This window comes from Scylla paramamosain, unplaced genomic scaffold (genome assembly GCF_035594125.1).
Source record: "Scylla paramamosain isolate STU-SP2022 unplaced genomic scaffold, ASM3559412v1 Contig149, whole genome shotgun sequence".
NCBI lineage: Eukaryota > Metazoa > Arthropoda > Malacostraca > Decapoda > Portunidae > Scylla > Scylla paramamosain.
In genome coordinates, this window is record NW_026973814.1 from 90,001 (window position 1) to 110,000 (window position 20,000).

Below are 20,000 nucleotides of genomic sequence, written 5' to 3' on the forward strand. Positions count from 1 at the left end.
TGCTGTGAGACAACAATATAACAATACTACTACTACTACTACCGCTACTACTACTACTACCACTACCACTACTACTACTACTACTACTACTACTACTACTAATAATAATAATAATAATAATAATAATAATAATGTTTAATGATTTGAAAAAGTGGCAATAATGGCACTATAGTCTGTTCATTTTATGAAATCCGTTCAAGGTGGGGCACATTCTGGAATTCCCATGAGTGCGACCGCCAATTATCAGATTAACAGTACAGACCCACCACCCACCTGTTAATCTCTCTCTCTCTCTCTCTCTCTCTCTCTCTCTCTCTCTCTCTCTCTCTCTCTCTCTCTCTCTCTCTCTCTCTCTCTCATTATTATTATTATTATTATTATTATTATTACCATTATTATTATTGTTACTATTATTATTATTATTATTATTATTATTATTATTATTATTAATCAGGTAGTGTGCAAAAAAAGTCGATATTAATCATAAACAAATACTACTACTACTACTACTATACTACTACTACTACTATACTATTACTACTACTACTACTACTACTACTACTACTACTACTACTACTACTACTACTACCATTATTCGTAATATTATTACAGAAAACTAAATCGTGTTAAATAAACACATTTGCTACTTACATCATAATCTGCCACAGCTTTCCACGTGCAGAAAGTTCGCGGTATCATGAGTCGCTGGAGAATGGACTTGTAGAGGGACATCAAATCTTCCAGGAGTCTGTTGGCATTGCACCGGTCTGACTCAAACAATTTGTTAACCCGGTTGACCTGGGACACCACAGGCTGCAGAAAAGCCAAGTACAACTTGTTGGCAGGATCTGAGTACATCTGGTACAACAAGTCGGCAGTGTAGTTCTTCTCCTCCTCATCTTTGGATATCTGGAAGAAGTTACATATTATTATTATTATTATTATTATTATTATTATTTTATAACTACTTTATGAAGTATGTTATCTTAGACAATGTAATACCTACTTAAGGTTAATATCTCTCTCTCTCTCTCTCTCTCTCTCTCTCTCTCTCTCTCTCTCTCTCTCTCCACACACACACACACTAAACAATCAGAGGTTAAGGGGATGGGCAAATGCGTATATACAAGTAATTCAAGTGGGTTACATGAACGATAATTAACTTACCTCAAAATGGAGTTTCAGCTCATCATACTGCTCCAGAATCCTTGTTATACATGGTGCAATAGCCAGCCATCGCGTCCCTGACAACTTCAGCAACTTCAGTGGTTGTTCTCCCACGTTGATTGTAGAATAGAGTTCTGCATACTTTTGTTGACGAAGCGTGCTGTGTGAAAAATATCTATATGTCTGTGACACCATGAATTCAAGGTGAGAGGGCAACTTTCGCATTGCATATGACGTACATAAATGCAATGAATGACATATGCATTTGATGTGTGTCACGTGTGGGTTTAATGCACAAAATCTTGACATAACAGAGTTGTGTGTCCCGCACATAGTGTTGCATCCATCAGTTGCCAAACCATTGCATTTTTTGACGTTCAGTTTGGCATGATTTTCTATGAAGTCAAGTAAAGATGTTGTGACCACCTCAGCTGTGCCCCTTTCCAATTCCACCAAACCCAAGAACGAAGTGATAATTCTCTTCTTTGAGTAGCTGGGATAGCGAACAACAACACACAGTTTCTTTTTTGTGGTGATGTCTGTGCTTTCATCAATTATCAATGAGTAATCATTATCACCGATATCACTGCATAGTTCCTTCAGCATAGAGGGTCCCAGTACTTTGTTTATAAGTGCTGTGCACTTCGTTCTATGTAGTGAGATTTCCTTATTTGAAATTTTTCCCACAACTTCAGCCAGGTGATCAATAGTGTTAATGCTTGAATGGCAAGCAATGTGAGCTGCTAATATCAGTTCACAAATTTTCATGCTGTTATTGGCATTTGTTTTTCTAATGCCGGATTGAAATAATGTTCTCATGTTTGAAAATGGGGCTGCATTTTTTCTGTGCTTTTCAGTTGAGCTATGACTGACAAGGTCACTGTGATGGGCTCTAATTGTTGTTTTGCAGAACTTGCACGCTGCAACAGAGTCATCACCAGGCACACCAGAAATCCATTCTCTGAGACCATCTTCTTTTTCCCATTCTTTCTTGTATTTCTTGCCGTACTTAGCCCACTTGCCCATTTTCACTGCACGACAGAGAGTAAACTGTTTCTGATAGCCAAGGTGCTGGTTGTGACTGTGTGGTGGTTGAAGAGAGACTGCTGGCTTCATCATCATACTGTCCAGGTCACGGGGATAGGTCATGCGACGGTGTTAACGAGGTCGTGCCCTCATGATAAATACTGATAATCCCCCTGGGGAGAGGGGAAAGAGGTCACACCCAGGCAGATGGCCAGGCGCGTCAGGTATCGTCACCTGACAACACACCTGGCGTGGCGCTGTGCCTGAGCTTGTGAAAAAACGATATAAAATAATTTTTCCAATATAAAAAGCCCAAAATACCGCGTACTACAATAAAAACAGCCCAAGAAACCGCCAACCCGCGAATACCATTTTCTTCCCGCCAATTCCAATGAAAAATAGCCCAATTGGGCGGGAAAACCGCGGACCTGGCAACCCTGATTGCAAGGGCTTCAGTTGGTAGGGGGAGGAGTGGGGCAAGGGTTGCTAGATATTGTTATTGTTTATATTTTTCGTCCATATGTTTATTTATAGATAGATTTTTTTCAGATTAATTTTATTTTCAACTGATAATTTGATTCTATTATTCTTCTGTACGTGTTCCTTTGGGTTATTAAATACGTTATTATTTACTGTGAGACTTCCTAAAATATAATAATAATAATAATAATAATAATAATAATAATAATAATTAATCTTACCTTAACAGCTTATGAAAATTAAATCTTTTTTCACTCACCTGAAAATAGAGAAAATTCCATTAGATTGATTTTTCCTCTCTCTCTCTCTCTCTCTCTCTCTCTCTCTCTCTCTCTCTCTCTCTCTCTCTCTCTCTCTCTCTCTCTCTCTCTCTCTCTCTCTCTCTCTCTCTCTCTCTCTCCTTTCTTAATTAATTTTAACCTGTATAGAAATTGTACTAAATGAGAGAGAGAGAGAGACACAGAGAGAGAGAGAGAGAGAGAGAGAGAGCGTTAAATATTCATATGCAATGTACAACTCTCTCTCTCTCTCTCTCTCTCTCTCTCTCTCTCTCTCTCTCTCTCTCTCTCTCATGCATATCTATCTAAAAATCTTGATGCTTGCTTAGATAAGATATGCAAGAGAGAGAGAGAGAGAGAGAGAGAGAGAGAGAGAGAGAGAGAGAGAGAGAGAGAGAGAGAGAGAGAGAGAGAGAGCGCAAAGTTTCATGTGTTTTGCAAATGTGTAAACTTATCTATTTATGAGAGAGAGAGAGAGAGAGAGAGAGAGAGAGAGAGAGAGAGAGAGAGAGAGAGAGAGAGAGAGAGAGAGAGAGAGAGAGAGATTGAGAGAGAGAGATTGAGAGAGAGAGAGAGAGAGAGAGAGAGAGAGAGAGAGAGAGAGAGAGAGAGAGAGAGAGAGAGAGAGAGAGAGAGAGAGAGAGAGAGAGAGAGAGAGAGAGAGAGAGAGAGAGAGAGAGAGAGAGAGAGAGAGAGAGAGAGAGAGAGAGAGAGAGAGAGAGAGAGAGAGAGAGAGAGAGAGAGAGAGAGAGAGAGAGAGAGAGAGAGAGAGAGAGAGAGAGAGAGAGAGAGAGAGAGAGAGAGAGAGAGAGAGAGAGAGAGAGAGAGAGAGAGAGAGAGAGAGAGAGAGAGAGAGAGAGAGAGAGAGAGAGAGAGAGAGAGAGAGAGAGAGAGAGAGAGAGAGAGAGAGAGAGAGAGAGAGAGAGAGAGAGAGAGAGAGATTGAGAGAGAGAGATTAAAAAGATAGAAGTAATATAGATATGTTGAAGGCAGACTTAGTGGTGACCCCCAAGCTTGTAAGGTGCTGTGCTGAGAGAGAGAGAGAGAGAGAGAGAGAGAGAGAGAGAGAGAGAGAGAGAGAGAGAGAGAGAGAGAGAGAGAGAGAGAGAGAGAGAGAGAGAGAGAGAGAGAGAGAGAGAGAGAGAGAGAGAGAGAGAGAGAGAGAGAGAGAGAGAGAGAGAGAGAGAGAGAGAGAGAGAGAGAGAGAGAGAGAGAGAGAGAGAGAGAGAGAGAGAGAGAGAGAGAGAGAGAGAGAGAGAGAGAGAGAGAGAGAGAGAGAGAGAGAGAGAGAGAGAGAGAGAGAGAGAGAGAGAGAGAGAGAGAGAGAGAGAGAGAGAGAGAGAGAGAGAGAGAGAGAGAGAGAGAGAGAGAGAGAGAGAGAGAGAGAGAGAGAGAGAGAGAGAGAGAGAGAGAGAGAGAGAGAGAGAGAGAGAGAGAGAGAGAGAGAGAGAGAGAGAGAGAGAGAGAGAGAGAGAGAGAGAGAGAGAGAGAGAGAGAGAGAGAGAGAGAGAGAGAGAGAGAGAGAGAGAGAGAGAGAGAGAGAGAGAGAGAGAGAGAGAGAGAGAGAGAGAGAGAGAGAGAGAGAGAGAGAGAGAGAGAGAGAGAGAGAGAGAGAGAGAGAGAGAGAGAGAGAGAGAGAGAGAGAGAGAGAGAGAGAGAGAGAGAGAGAGAGAGAGAGAGAGAGAGAGAGAGAGAGAGAAAATTGGTGGGACATGATATAGTTTACTTGAGTGTCCGTTCCAAACCCAGAGAACGGGACAGCAACTTATGAAAGAAAACGTATGTAAACAAACCTTTCCCTTGTCTGTCTGTCTGTCTGTCTCTCTCTCAAAGGAATCTTGTGTGTGTGTGTGTGTGTGTGTGTGTGTGTGTTTCAAGCAAAGTTATATTAATTAATAGCGCTCTCTCTCTCTCTCTCTCTCTCTCTCTCTCTCTCTCTCTCTCTCTCTCTCTCTCTCTCTCTCTCTCTCTCTCTCTCTCTCTCAGCACAGCAGCTCTTACAAGGTTGGGGGCCACCACTAAGTCTGCCTTCAACATATCTATATTACTTCTATCTTTTTAATCTGCTGACCTCAACATGCAGATAAACCATTAAAATTTACCATCAGCATTATGAATTTAGTTGCATATATATCCACAGTTCAAATTACAATAAGACCGATTTAATGAGAAGGCCCTTGAGAGGGTCCAAGGCCTGCTTCAGGTGTGAGCATTCACATAATATTCACTCATGCACCTTACAAATCATCATATTACACAGTTTTTTGTTTATAGAAGGATGTGGACAAATAGAAAAGAAATTTGAAATGTTGAGTGATGAATGAGTAGTGACGTTCAGGGTTACTTGTTGTTTGTGATGTGTGAGACAAGTGCGTTCATTGATGCACCTCACAGAAAAGCACACTGCAGAAATGTTATTGCTTATAGAAGTATCTGTCTGTCTATAGACCATACGGCGACGGTGTGCACTTAGGAAGGAACTTGTATCCATGCTGTTGGCTGTCTCTGTGTGCACAGCTCTACATGCCATGCAAGTAAAGAGCACTCCATATCTTTTAAGCTCTTTATGCCCCTCTTTGACATAGAAAGGGCCAAACAAATCTACTGCTGAGTATTTAAAAGGAGGTGATGGTTGTAGTCTGTCACTAGACAGATGATGATGCACTTTGAAATGTGCCTTGATGCTAGGGATGATCCTCCTACTATCCAGTATCCACATGACCTGATTTCATTTAAAGTTATGCCCCTGACTTGATGGTTTGTCCTTTTGTGATGGTGGCATATTATCAGCTGGGTTATGTGTGATGTTTTGGGGAGGATGACTGCATGTTTGGATTCATCTGTCAGATTAGAAAGCCTCAATCTTCCTCCTCCTCCTCCTCCTCCTCCTCTCATGATACCATTTTTGTCAATGAAGGGATCTAACTTATAGAGGGAACTGGTCTTGTCTATCACTTTTGTTCCCTTGCCATTGTCTCCTTTAATTAAAGAATTATGGTTAGCAGATGATTTCAGTACATTTACCTCCTTTTGGAATGCCTTTGCTTGCAGTTGTTTTATAATTACATTTTCAGCTTGTGACACTTGTGCTACATTTACTGGCTTATATGTGTTTCCCTTGACTTCTTCAGTAATGCCATCACCTTTTCCTCTGAAGCTGTTCAGAAGCTTGAGGCATACAGCAACTGCCCTCTTTGCTTTAAACCAATCAGAAAAATACTTCTTAAGTTTTTCTAGTATATCTGTGGGCTGTTGTTGTGTACCTACAGCATGGCATACAACTTTCTTCACTTAAGGATCATTCTCATTTATGACCTTGTACTGGGAATGGCTATCCATTTTGCTATGTTGCCAAAGGAATTGTGGGCCGTTCCACCAGATCTTGCTATTACACAATTCATCCGCTGTCATGCCTCTAGATGCATGATCTGCTGGGGTATATATATACTGTGTCTCTACAAATTTCCACTGATCTGGTGAAGTGTGATCTCTTATTGTTTCTACTCTATTTGCAGCAACATATACATGGAATCTCTTTGCTTCATTTGCAGTGTAACCAAGGACTACTTTGCTGTCTGTTCAAAATACTTCTTCCACATTGTTATACTCAAGTTCTCCCTTCAAGAGTTTATGGATTCTAACTGACACCACTGCTGCTGCTGCTGCTAGTTCTAGTCTGGGAATTGTTATGGTTTTTAGAGGTGTGACACGTGACTTTGCCATTACTAATGCACAATGAATTCGGCCAGTCTTGCTAATTAATGTAATATATGAGCACTGGCCACATCCCTCTTGACAGGCATCTGAAAAGTGATGGAGTTCAACCTTTCCTACTTCCCCAATGTCATGGGGTTTGTAGCATCTAGGTACCTTTAGCTGATCTAGTTTGTGCAGCTCATCCTTCCATTTTATCCATTTAGGTTTGACATAATCTGGCACCTCATCATCCCATTCAACTGCATTCTTACATAATTCTTGTAAAATTTGCTTTCCAGTCAGTATGAGAGGTGACACCAGACCTAATGGATCATATATAGAGGTCACTGTTGACAGAATGCCTCTCCTGGTGAGTGGCTGGTCTTTCACCTTTATTCTAAATTGAAATGTGTCAGATTCTATGCACCACTCAACTCCCAAAGTTCTTTCTATAGGCAGTGTGTCTTCATTCTTACTAAAATCCAAACTTTTAATTCCATCTGCTCTCTCATGAGGAGAAATTGCAGCTAATACAGCTTTGTTGTTTGACAAGAACTTAAGAAGGTTGAAACCTCCCTTGTAACATAATTCTTTGCTCTGCTGAATAAGAGTGACAGCTTCATCCATTGTAGCTACTGACTTCAAACCATCATCAACATAAAAGTTGTTTGTTACAAACTTGGCTGCATCAGATCCACACCCGTAGTCATCTGCAGCTTTCTTAAGTGCAAAGTTGGCTACACTTGGAGATGATGTAGCTGCAAACAGGTGAGCTGTCATCCTGTATTCAGCTATCTCATTATTAAGGTCACCATTTTCCCACCAAAGGAATCTTAACCTATCTCTGTGTTCTGGGTTGATCTTCACTTGATGGTACATTGCTTCACTATCACATACAACTCCAATGCTTTCTTGCCTAAACCTACACAACACTCCAATAAGTTTGTTGGTAAGGTCTGGGCCTTGTAACAGGTGACTGACTGACTGACTGACTGACTGTTTAATGACTGGTTCCTGTAGTTTGCACTACAGTCAGAGACAACTCTCAGCTTCTTTGGCTTTCTCGGATGATAGACTCCATGATGTGGAATGTACCAGACCTTACCGTCATTCCTAACTAAATCCTTTGTGGGTACAACCTCTGCATAACCCTTTGTAATCATATCATCCATGAACACTTTGTAATCACCTTTGTGTTGATTATCCTTCTCAAGTTTAGCTCTTAACAAACTTGTTGAGTCTCTGCTCTGCTAATAGTTTGTTGTTTGGAAGCTTGACGTTATCATCTTTAAGAGGAAGGGGCAACTCATAATGGCCATCCTTCAGCTGATGTACTCCTTCTTTCATCTTACTCATAAATAATAAACCTTTTACCTTCATATGATAATGGAGTGTCAGCTGATTTACTTTACTTGGGAATGACCACATTGGTTTTTCCTCAATTGCTTTGGCCATGAAAGTTCTACCCCCTCTATTATTTGTCATGATGTTTGATTCCCTTGGTTTCCAATTGGTTGCCCTTGTGTGAGTTTTGATCCAGTCATTTACTTCCCTACTTACTGAATTCCAGGAAACAAAGGGATTGCTTGCTCCCTTTGCTTCTTTGTGGACAAATTGACATAACATTTGCAAGGGTGGGTGGTGGTCTTCATTGCTACTAGGGGTGTTGTTATTACTGTTAGTATCAAGATATATCATTGCTTGCTTTCTCCAGTCATGAACAATGTGTTCAGGGAGTTTTGCTAGCACCTTTCTCTGCTCTCTAGGGTCATTCAGAAGTGACAAATAAGAAGTGTGGTTCATTGCAGCTAAACAGCACTTCAAAAAATCTGAGAATGCTGTTAATGCTGGACCATTATGTGGAGAGATTGGTAGCCAATTCATTAACTTTTTTGTGTAAGCATCAGCTATGATGCTTTTGTTTTCAAATCTATCCCTAAGAATTTTCTTTGCTTGCACATAGTCAGCATCAGAGTTAAAGTGCATTAACATTTTAATGGCATCCTTTGCCTCACCAGTTGTATACCTGTCTAAGTAGGCAAGTCTCTCTCTACCAATAGAAGTTCTAGACTCTACACAAGTTTCAAAGTTTGTCAACCAACTTTGAAATTCCATGGGTTCTCCATCAAAGGTGTTAGGTTCTATTGGAGGGAGGCTCCACTTGGGATCAGGTATATTGATTGCAAAGGTTCCCCCAGGATGGGAAAAGGATTGATGATTCTGTCTCACATCATTAGGCATGTTAACATTCAGAGTGTGTCCACGAGAGCTTGGTACAAGACCTTGAGCTGTAGGGTTGAGATTTATTACCTGAGGTTCACTAAATATTTGTCCATCTACTTCATTTGTCATCAATTCATGATCTGTATTGCAAGAAGAAGGTTCCTGTGGGTCATGGAATGTAACATATTTGTGAGGCATGGCATTGTCACTTTGTTCATTTGCAATTGCTTGTGCTTTCATTTCATTTTGTGACTCTATGTATTGTTCAAGATAACTTTGCTTCTCTACACTTTCATCATTACCTGGAATCATTTTTACTTCTTCTTCAACTAAGCTAAGAGCATTAACTTCTGCACTAGCGACTGCTAAATCTCTCTCTCTTTCTTTTTCTTTGAGAACATTGCTTCTGCCTCTGCTTTTGTCTGAGCTAACCTAACTTCTGTCTCTGCACACACACTACAATACTTTTAAAACAAACATAAATGAATGGATTTATATAGTAAATTCAGAGCTAAAGAAAAATAGAATAAAAAATAAACAAATAAAGATTCAAACAAATAACGATTCATTTCATCCCCTCCACTCCTGCTATGTATTCCTCAGGTCAGGCAGAAGATTAGCTCTGCCGACTCAACGCACGAACAGATATAAGAACTCATTTGTGCCAAAAAGCATCATGCTCTATAATCACCAACACTAAAACAGCAATTGTGCAATAGATGTGTGACTGTGATATATCTAATACATGTATGTAACCTTAGTATGATGTGCAATTATCTTAACTTTCAATCATTTTAACTTTTATTTTGTAAATACTTTTTAACATAATTTTTATATACTTTTACTCAACTTATATTGTACGGAGCTCTGGCCAAAGCAAATTTCAATTTGTAAGCTTATTATGCTGCATCTTGACAATAAAGTTATCTATCTATCTATCTATCTAAATAAATAAAATAAATAAATGCAGTAATTTAGCATAGTTACCCCAAAAATGTACAAGTCAGTCTGGTTTTCTTTGTTTCCTTGCACTGTTGACTCTTTTCCTTGCATTTCAAAGCAAAACAAAACAAAGTGGCCCTTGGAATGTGTCCCTCCTGCATAAAAGGGCCAGATTCTCAGGAAACCCTTTGTATTATTTGTATGTGCAATATTTTTCTATCCTCTGTGTCTATTGTTTTATGTCCAAAGGATGGGTGGCAGGTTGCATCATCCTTCTTTGTTGTGCAGGCTTTAGTCCAACAATATATGTATCAATCAATCAATCATCTTGGTAATAAAAAGAATAATAACAATAATTTTTAACTTTATTTTTCTCGGTTCTATGTCCTTTCTTTAATAATAATGATGAAACAAAAAATAATAATTATATAATTTAATATAACCTAACATAGCCTATCTTAGCTCATAACAGAAATAGGTTTAATTCCTCAAAGAACAGTCCTATTGCTTTAATTTCCTGCCTATCTAAAGTTTTTAATCTACCCTCAACAGGAATATTCTTAAACATCTATCACTTCACAGCCTTCTTCTATCTGATTGCCAGTATTAGGGTCCATCAAGGTCGCTCTACTGGTGATCTTCTGGCTTTCCTTACTGAGTCTTGGTCATCCTCTTTTAGAGATTTTGGTGAAACTTTTGCTGTTGCCTTGGATATATCAAAAGCTTCTGATAGTCTGGCACAAAGCTTGCATTTCCAAACTACCCTCCTACAGCTTCTTTCCTTCTCTCTGTAACTTCATCTCAAGTTTCCTTTCTGACCATTCTATTGCTGCTGTGGTAGACAGTCACTGTTCTTCTCCTAAATCTGTTAACAGTGGTGTTCCTCAGCGTTCTGTCACCCACTCTCTTCCTATATTCATCAATGATCTTCTAAACCAAACTTCTTGTCCTATCCACTCCTACGCTGATGATTCCACCCTGCACTTTTCCACATCTTTTCATAGACGTCCAACCCTTCGGGAGGCAAACAGTTCACGCAGGGAAGCCACAGGATGCCTCACTTCTAATCTCTCTCTAAAATTTCTGACTGGGGCAGAGCAAACCTGGTATTGTTCAATGCCTCAAAAACTCAATTCCTCCATCTATCAACTCAACACAACCTTCCAGACAACAACTATCCCCTCTTCTACACTGAACCTCCTCAGTCTGGAAACTGGAAACTTCATATCTCATCTCTAGCTAAAACAGCTTCTATGAAGTTAGGCATTCTGAGATGTCTGCCAGTTTTTCTCACCCCCTCAGCTGCTGACTCTGTACAAGGGCCTTATCCATCCATGTATGACAAATCCATGTATGAAGAGTTATAAAGAAAGGACTTACTTATTACTGGTTACACTTGCAATAACACAATATCACGTCCAACACCTCACGGTCACTTGATGCAAGTCACTCATTACCCGACCAACTCATCTCAGCTTCCAGACAACTCAATCTGGAAATAACAGATAAAGGAAATAGGTTGGGCTTTTAATCTTCAAGGGACACATTAAAAATCCTATGTCAAACCAATAGTAGTGAAGAATTCAGTCCCAGATTAATAGAAAAATGCAAGAGTCAACAGTGAAATGTAAACAGCAGGTAATTGGTGTCATTGTGCCTGCCATTCAGTGGAAGGAGAGGTAAATAAGTTGTCAATGTCCCTCCTACATAAAAAATACATAGAGTACATTGATGCACACTACTGCCTATCAATTTATTCTCCCTCAGCAACACTGTATTATATTCAACAAATGCTCACTAACTACTGTCTGTGAAGTAAATCACTGAAACTACACACATCACTTATCATTCTCTCTCTCTCTCCAGCCTGTTATTCACTCACAATCATAAAATACAATAGAGAGTAAGAGTACACTTTTGTCATAAGCTGCAAGGTCATCTGCAGTACAATAATAAATGGCCAAACTCAAAATAAAGGGAAACATTAATGCATGAATTCCTCCTTGTGTGACACTGTGATGCCAACTGGCCAATGATTGGCTGCCAGACATTGCTCCATTCCCCACCATACAGCATACATTGTCTGTCTATGTAAGGGAATATCTATGTAAGGGTATTTCTCTATCGTATACACACAATCTTTTATCCCAAGACAGACCCATCCCATGTTTTTTTTTTTTTATCACAAGTCACCTACTGTGTACATACCTCATGCCCTCTTAGCAAATATCCACATCCTGGTACCTACTCACCTGACTTTTTAAATTCCAGCCTTGCCAAATCTAGTGGTGTGAAGCCTTCAAGGGTCACCACATGAGGATGAACTATACCATCCAAGAGCTTAGCAGTGCACAGTACACTGCAATAAGTGAAGAATAGTCATGCCATTCTTGTCCATCCAGTGGGGATCATTTTTTAAAACACAGGTTTGCTATTCCTTCAATATTATCTGCTGACAACCACATCTTTGCAGTCTTAAAAAGATCTTCTGAATACTTGTTCCCAGATTTCTGTGAAAGAAATATGAAAAGGCAACCTAAACTCACCACTATGAAGTATGAAATACTGCTTGAAGTGGTGGGTGGGTAACATTACTACTGCCCCACCACCCTCACCCTCATTCTCACCTACACCCTCTACTCCACCACCACATTCCACCACACCCTCTCACTCAAACCTCACCACTTCCTCCGCAACGCTCAAATATACAAACAAAGAAGACTTATTTGTGTGAGACTAAAGAGATATCAGAGGACATGGAGTGAAATTGAACAAAACAGCAAGTAGAAGAGATGTCAAGAAATATGGTTTCCCAAATAGAAGCATAGAAATATAGAACAACTTTTATGAAACACTGGTACAATCAAAACATTTTCATGAATTTAATGTTAAGCTGGATGCTTGTAGATATGGAGACAGGACAGCAACAGCATACATACCTCTTTTCCTGTAAAACACAACTAGGTAAATACACACACACACACACACACACACACACACACACACACACACACACACACACACTATATGTCTATATGAACCATATATATGTCTATATGAACCACAGCATCAGTAATCACAGGTATGGTCTCCCGTGGCAGTGTGTGAAGCAGGCGTTGGGCGTGTAAGTGGGTGTAGCAGGGGTCCTCGGGGTGCAGCATGGTGGCAGTGTCCCCAAGCGTTGTCTCAGGACGTGCGGTGCTGACGATGGCCTCCTCCTCCTCTGATGGGTTAGGTTAGGTTAGGTTAGGGTCAGCTTAGAGGCTGCAGGACGGGAAGTGCAGGTGTGTGGGAGGTGAGAGGGAGTGGGCACATGGGAGAGAGTGAGTGTGTTCTATAGCAAGTTATATATAGGATTTCTAGGGTGTTTTTGTGTATGATAGGGAAAATATTCATACATACATACATTTTCATCTCCCAAGCACCTGTTCTCTCCTCTTCCCTCTTCCCCTGTCTCGTGCAATAGGTACACACACACACACACACACACACACACACACACACACACACACACACACACACACACACACACACACACACACACACACACACATTGATAGAGGGATAGATATTAGCCCAGCATGATTTAAACAACTAATATAACTAACAAACAAACAAACAAACAAACAAACAAACACACACACACACACACACACACACACACACACACACACACACACACACACACACACACACACACACACTTCTCCACAAATCTAAAGGCACTGTGGTTTCCAAGTCCTCAAAGTGAATGAGTGTTGTGGGCATAGCATTGCACCACTGCCTGCATAAGTTGCTAAAGCTGTGACGCACCTCACATGCCTTGCCTGTCACCTTGCCTGTGGTCTGGGGAGGGGTGGGGTGGGGTGTTACGTCGCTGGTGGTGGTGGTGGTGGTGAGGGTTACTGGAGGAGGCTTGGTGAGGGCTGGGGTGGGTGGAGGGTGGCTCAGGCTGGGGGGGGGGGTGGCATCATCATCATCAGCTGTGACACGGCTGGGAGAGTACCTGCAAGAGAGAGAGAGAGAGAGAGAGAGAGAGAGAGAGAGAGAGAGAGAGAGAGAGAGAGAGAGAGAGAGAGAGAGAGAGAGAGAGAGAGAGAGTTACAATGTTTAGAATCAAGTCAGTCCAGCCAGCCAGCCAGCCTCTCTCTCTCTCTCTCTCTCTCTCTCTCTCTCTCTCTCTCTCTCTCTCTCTCTCTCTCTCTCTCTCTCTCATTCATTCATTTTCCTTGTATTCCTCTAAATTTTATTTCTTCTTTATCTTTCTTCCTTTCCTTTCATCTTCTTTTCCTTCCTTCCTTCCTTCCTTATCGTTTCTTACCTTCCTTCCTTTCTTCAATCTTTTCTTCCTTCCTTCATTTAATTAATTCACACACACACACACACACACATACACACACGGAATTCTGGAGAGAGAGAGAGAGAGAGAGAGAGAGAGAGAGAGAGAGAGAGAGAGAGAGAGAGAGAGAGAGAGAGAGAGAGAGAGAGAGAGAGAGAGAGAAGAGGGGGGGTGGGGTGTTTTAGGAGGTAATATAATGGTAAGTTATTGTTTTACCTCCAAGCCATTCCTCCTTCTCCTCCTCCTCCTTTCTTCTTTATCGTGGAATATCTCTATCTTACCATTATTCTCATTCTTGTTCTTTTCTCCTCTTCCTCCCCCCTCTCTCTCTCTCTTTCAAACAAACAAACAAACAAACACGTCTTTTTCTCTCCCTCCTTTTAACTCCCCAAAACTTTCACTCTCCCATTTCTATCTCTTGAAATTTCCCCATTCTCAGCCCATTAACAGCCAAAACACCCCCATTACCACCCATTAACACATGCAGAGCTCCAGTGACACCCTCTCCCACCCCATTCCCACCCCCATAAACAAACTTACCATCCCCTTCACCCCCAAACACCCCAAAAAACACACCATTCACTCGCTCATCACCCCTTGCCTTACTTACCCAAAGACTTGGCATCGAGGGTGTTGGGGGAGGGGGAGCGGGGGGGGGGGTGGGGGGAGACTCGCTGTTCTCCCCCTTGTGGAACCCCATGGAGAACATCTCTGCCTCGCTCATGATCCGGAGGTCGTCATCAAATACTGTCGCAGGGGGAGAGTACCCATAGCCCTTGCCCTGGGGGAGATGGGGAGATTAGTGTGGGGACGAAATGGGGAGGTTGGGGGAAAGAAGGGTGTAGTGAGACTGGAAGGTAGGTTATGATGGAAATGGGGGAATCAGGGCAGCAGATGGGGAGGTTAAGGTGGGGAGATTAGTCTGGGGAGATCAGGAGAAGGAAACTGAAGGGAAAATGTGTGCTTAGTTTAAGGTGTGAGATGAGGAGATGGGGAGATTAATTTGAGGGTATGGGGAAATGGGAAGGTTAGGGGAGAGAGGGAAATGGGGAGGTGAGAGTGACATTTAGAAAGGGAGAAAAATAGGGAGATTAGTAAGAGGAGATGAGAAGATTCATTTTGGGGAGATTGTGGGAGGTGGGGGAGGGTAGTGGTGCTAATAGAATAGTGAGATGGGAAAATTTGTTTAACAGAATATGGAGGTGGGGAGATGGGGAGATCAGACTGGTGGGGAGATGGGAAGATTGTGTTCGGTTTTAGTGTAACTGGAAAGGTTAATTATATGGGTCTTGTATTTTGGGGGAGGTTAATTCAGGCAGGAGATGGGGAGGTTAGTTTGGGGAGTCTGTTAAGGGCAGTGTTTGTTTGTGTCATTGGGGAGATTACCTAAGACGATTATATCGGAATTCATTACATCAATATATATATATATTAAAAAAAAAAAAAAAAAAAAAAAAAAAAAAGGAGATTAGTTTGGGGAGATTTGGGAGAGGGGAGGTTAAAATAACAGCGTTGTACACCTGTGGGGAAAATAGACATTAGTACACCTGAGTTAATGTAATTAGCAGAGGCAAAGTAAGGAAGAGGGGAGAGGGGAGGGAAAGAACAGAATCTCCTCTTACTAACCTCCCTATTTCTCTGCTCTGCCTTGGGGCTGTGATGGTGGTGGTGAGAGCCTCCCACTCCCTGGCTGCGCAGCCCCAGCCCCGCCGCTCGTAGGGGTACACCTCACCCAGTGGGGAGAGGGAGCGGCAGGGGGACCTCAGCCCCCCGGGAATGGGAATGGCGCGGGGAGTAGCGTGGGGAGCGGCTGGGTGGTGAGCGGCCCCGCTCCGGGGAGGCACGGCGGTCTGGGGGTGATGAGCGGCGCCCCGGGGAGAGGGTAACAGAGAGCGGGTAACACGGCGTGGGGAGCGCTGGGGGCTCCAGCGGTCGCGGGGTGGGGCAGTGTAGTGGTGGTGGTGGTGGTGCTGGTAGCATGGACTGCGCCACCCTGTGAGGCTGGCGCGGCGCCCCCCATCGGGGCTCCACGGGGGGCTGCGGGAGAAGGGAGGACTGATGCTGCTGTGGTACTGCACCACGGGGCTGTGGTACTGGCAGTGGTCTGGGGGCGGGGAGCCCTCGGGGGTGTGGCAGCCGCCACACCCTGAGTAGCCATCTGGCCTGGCGGTGAAGCAGGGAAGCCGCCAGCATGTGGGGGGCGCTCTGGGGTGTGTGGGCCGTGGCAGTGGTCTGGGGGCGTGGCAGTGGTCTGGGGGCGGGGAGCCCTCGGGGGTGTGGCGGCTGCCACGCCCTGAGGCCGCCACGCACTGAGTAGCCATCTGGCCTGGCCGTGAAGCAGGGAAGAGGCCAGCATGTGGGGGGCGCTCTAGGGTGTGCGGGCTGTGGTGGTAGGGGCGGGCTGGGCTGCGGGAGTACTATAATAATAATAATAATAATAATAATAATAATAATAATAATAATAATAATAATAATAATAATAATAATAATAATATTGCTACTACTACTATTACTACTACTACTACTGCTACTACTATTATTATTATTATCGTTATTTTATTAAGTTTGGAAAAAAACGAATAAGAGAGAGAGAGAGAGAGAGAGAGAGAGAGAGAGAGAGAGAGAGAGAGAGAGAGAGAGAGAGAGAGAGAGAGAGAGAGAGAGAGAGGGCGCTAACGGTTTTTTCCCACGGGAATGGTCGCATGATGCCTTTCTTGCCCGGAAAGCGTCTCTGACTGAAGATGCAATCTATAAATTTATCAGATATAGGATATTTCTGATTTCATGATAAGAAATGTTGGAAAATGTACACCTAAAATGAAACTTCATTTATAATTCTACCACAATTAATAAGAAAGTTACAGATTTTTTCTTTATTTATGCATATTTTTTTAAGTGTCACTGACACATTACCTTTATTCCATTAATATTACTACTACTACTACTACTTCTACTTCTACTACTACTACTACTACTAATACTACTACTACTAATATTGCTAATACTACTATTACTACTACTATTACTACTACTACTACTACTACTACTGCCTGGCGGCTAACCATACGTACGTACATACATCGAAGGCGTAAGGTCCCGGCCGGCGTGGATTCATGTGTCATGAGCAGGGTGAAGGCCGCAGGAAGCCAAGGCCTGGAAAGTGTTAGCGCGAATCAAGGCGGTGCTGAGGTCCCTGGCCGGCGGCGCGGAATCGTGTGTCATGAGCAGGGTGAAGGCCGCGCCACGGCCCGCGGCGGCCTGATCATGATGACAATAATGTGACCACACCTGTTCACGGGCGGCGTGCCTCTCCCGGCGGCGGGGGGAAGAGAGAGAGAGAGAGAGAGAGAGAGAGAGAGAGAGAGAGAGAGAGAGAGAGAGAGAGAGAGAGAGAGAGAGAGAGAGAGAGAGAGAGAGAGAGAGAGAGAGAGAGAGAGAGAGAGAGAGAGAGAGAGAGAGAGAGAGAGAGAGAAATATGTAATAATAATAATAATAATAATAATAATAATAATAATAATAATAATAATAATAATAATAATAATAATAAGGAGGAGGAGAGGGACATGTTGGAGGGGCTGTGCCTCTCACTCTCTCTGGTAGGGTACGGAATATCCTCTAAATTGAATGTCTTTGCCCCGGATGCCCCGCTGGAGGAGTCCGGGGTCAGGTCATAGTACCCAGACGTGTCGCTGGCCGGGTAGCTCCTCCCTGACCCTGAGGTGACCCGGAATGCCCCGGTTCTGCCCCGTTTTGGCGATGACTCCCTTGGTGACTCCTTGCTATCGATCCCAACCGAGCCACTGGGGAAAGTGGCTCCTCTTCCTCCTCCTCTTCTTCCTCTTCCTCCTCTTCCTTCTCCTGTTCTTGCAGTCTTCTTGGTGGAGTATAAGAGGGGCTTTCACCATTATCCGAGTGTCTGCTGAATCTTCTACCCTCTTCTTGTTCCTCTTCCTCTTCCTCCTCCTCCTCCTCCTCCTTCTTCCTCGAGGTGATGCGTTTATCGTCCTCCTCCTCCTCCTCTCTGCCACTTATTGCAGTCCATTCTTATTTCCTCTTCCTCTTATCTCTTGTAAGTCTTCTCCTCCTCCTCCTCCTCCTCCTCCATTTGTACTGAACTATCACTGCTCTTCCTCCTCCTCTTGACCCTCTTCCTCTCTTTCTCCTTCCTCTTCTTCTTTGCCTTCTTTTCCAGTTTCTTCTGCCTCCTCTTCTCCTTCATTTGCTTCTTCCTCTTCTTCTTCATCTTCTCCAGGGTCTTCTGTTCTTTCTTCTCCTCTTCCTCTTCCTCCTCCTCCTCTCTCATCCTCTTTCTTCTTCTTTCCTCCTCCTCTTCTTCAATTTTCATGTAGTCTTCCTCCTCTTCTTTATATAGTGATGTGACCTTTCTCTTGCATCTTCCTTCCTCCTCCTCCTCTTCCTCTTCCTCCTCTTTCTTCTCTCCTCCTCCTCCTCCTCCTCCTCCATCCACCATCATAAGGAAAGCTTCGTATTCTTCGGTCAAACAATCGGGGAAGACCTTTGCTGTGAGGGGCTGTGAGGGGCTGGGAGGGGCTGGGAGGGGCTGGGAGAAGCTGGGATGGACTGGGAGTCTTGGGGACAGTTTGGGATGAGTCTGGAATGGTCTGGATACACTGGGAATGAGATAAGAGTGAGAGAGAGAGGCTGTGAGAGGTTGGGAGAGGCTGTGAGAGGTTGTGAGAGGCTGGGAGAGGCTGAGAAAAGACAGTGAGAGGCTGGAAGAGGGTGGAGAAAATAATGGGAAACTGGAAAAATGAGAGGGAGAGATGGAAAGAGACACATAGGTACACAGACACACCTGTAGGAAGGCCTCATTAATATCCCCTTATCAGCTGGAGGGAGGGCTACAGCTAATAATCTTTTCTTCTTCCTCATCCGTGCCTCCTCCTCGTCCTCCTCTTCCTCTTCCTCCTCCACCTCGTACTCCGGAACTGGCGACCCCACCACAGGCACCTCTGACGTGGCCTCCTGCGGGATGGCAAGGTAGTTAGGGTACTGTCGGAGTTAGCGTTTGTGTGTGTACGTTGGTTAAGTTTGGTTAAGTGTTAAATAAAGAATGGTATTTTATATTAATTTCAATCTATTTATCTACTTATTATCTGTATTTTGAAGATACATGTAGCATTTGAACTGTAAACCTTTCTAATTGTCTGTCTCCTGCACACCCAGCTCGTCAACACCCCTGTGCCTGCAAACGGGTCACTGAACAGTAAATAAATTTGTCTCAGTCCCCTACATACACACAAGTGGCTGGCCAAACACTGCATCAACAAAAACAGTGGATAAACAGTGGGAATCTGCTGGTCTGAGTCCCCTACATACACATTAGTGGCTGGCCAGACACTGCATCAACACAAACAGTGGATAAACAGTGGGAATCTGCTGGTCTGAGTCCCCTACATACACACAAGTGGCTGGCCAAACACTGCATCAACACAAACAGTGGATAAACAGTGGGAATCTGCTGGTCTGAGTCCCCTACATACACACAAGTGGCTGGCCAGACACTGCATCAACACAAACAGTGGATAAACAGTGGGAATCTGCTGGTCTGAGTCCCCAAAACACACAAGTGGCTGGCCAGACACTGCATCAACACAAACAATGGATAAACAGTGGGAATCTGCTGGTCTGAGTCCCCAAAACACACTAGTGGCTGGCCAGACACTGCATCAACACAAACAGTGGATAAACAGTGGGAATCTGCTGGTCTGAGTCCCCTACATACACACAAGTGGCTGGCCAGACACTGCATCAACACAAACAGTGGATAAACAGTGGGAATCTGCTGGTCTGAGTCCCCTACATACACACTAGTGGCTGGCCAGACA

The 20,000-nt window shown here is 43.3% G+C and overlaps 2 protein-coding genes and 2 long non-coding RNA genes across 10 annotated transcripts in view; 1 reads left to right on the top strand and 3 right to left on the bottom strand.

The window, feature by feature from the left end:
* The window catches only part of LOC135099571 (uncharacterized), a 3,701-nt gene extending 1,071 nt beyond the window's left edge, over positions 1 to 2,630 (bottom strand). The window contains exons 1-2 of the mRNA XM_064001971.1: positions 1,168 to 2,630; positions 652 to 909 (exon numbers count right to left, since the gene is read on the bottom strand). Of these exons, the coding sequence (XP_063858041.1) occupies positions 652 to 909; positions 1,168 to 2,316 (1,407 nt within the window). The 5' untranslated portion in view covers positions 2,317 to 2,630. The remainder of the gene's footprint in view (positions 1 to 651; positions 910 to 1,167) is intronic.
* LOC135099569 (uncharacterized) overlaps positions 1 to 8,415 on the top strand; it is a 45,505-nt gene extending 37,090 nt beyond the window's left edge. Inside the window, exon 3 of the long non-coding RNA XR_010268141.1 lies at positions 6,947 to 8,415. This is a non-coding gene — a long non-coding RNA (uncharacterized LOC135099569). The remainder of the gene's footprint in view (positions 1 to 6,946) is intronic.
* A 1,744-nt stretch (positions 8,416 to 10,159) lies between these two features.
* On the bottom strand, positions 10,160 to 13,250 carry LOC135099577 (uncharacterized). Its single transcript, XR_010268151.1, has 3 exons — positions 12,893 to 13,250; positions 12,065 to 12,322; positions 10,160 to 11,304 (listed from the first exon to the last, which is right to left on the bottom strand). It is a non-coding gene; the product is annotated as an uncharacterized LOC135099577 (long non-coding RNA).
* Positions 13,251 to 13,638: 388 nt separating this feature from the next.
* Positions 13,639 to 20,000, bottom strand: part of LOC135099570 (uncharacterized) — a 16,012-nt gene continuing 9,650 nt past the window's right edge. For 3 of the 7 annotated variants that reach the window (XM_064001968.1, XM_064001969.1, XM_064001967.1), the window contains exons 4-6: positions 18,968 to 19,137; positions 17,223 to 17,304; positions 15,634 to 16,568 (exon numbers count right to left, since the gene is read on the bottom strand). In XM_064001968.1, the coding sequence (XP_063858038.1) occupies positions 15,690 to 16,568; positions 17,223 to 17,304; positions 18,968 to 19,137 (1,131 nt within the window). In that variant the 3' untranslated portion in view covers positions 15,634 to 15,689. Of the gene's footprint in view, positions 13,819 to 14,761; positions 14,933 to 15,633; positions 16,569 to 17,222; positions 17,305 to 18,967; positions 19,138 to 19,307; positions 19,963 to 19,983 lie in introns of those variants that run through there. The other 4 variants (XR_010268143.1, XM_064001970.1, XM_064001965.1 and 1 more) reach the window with 4 other exon arrangements.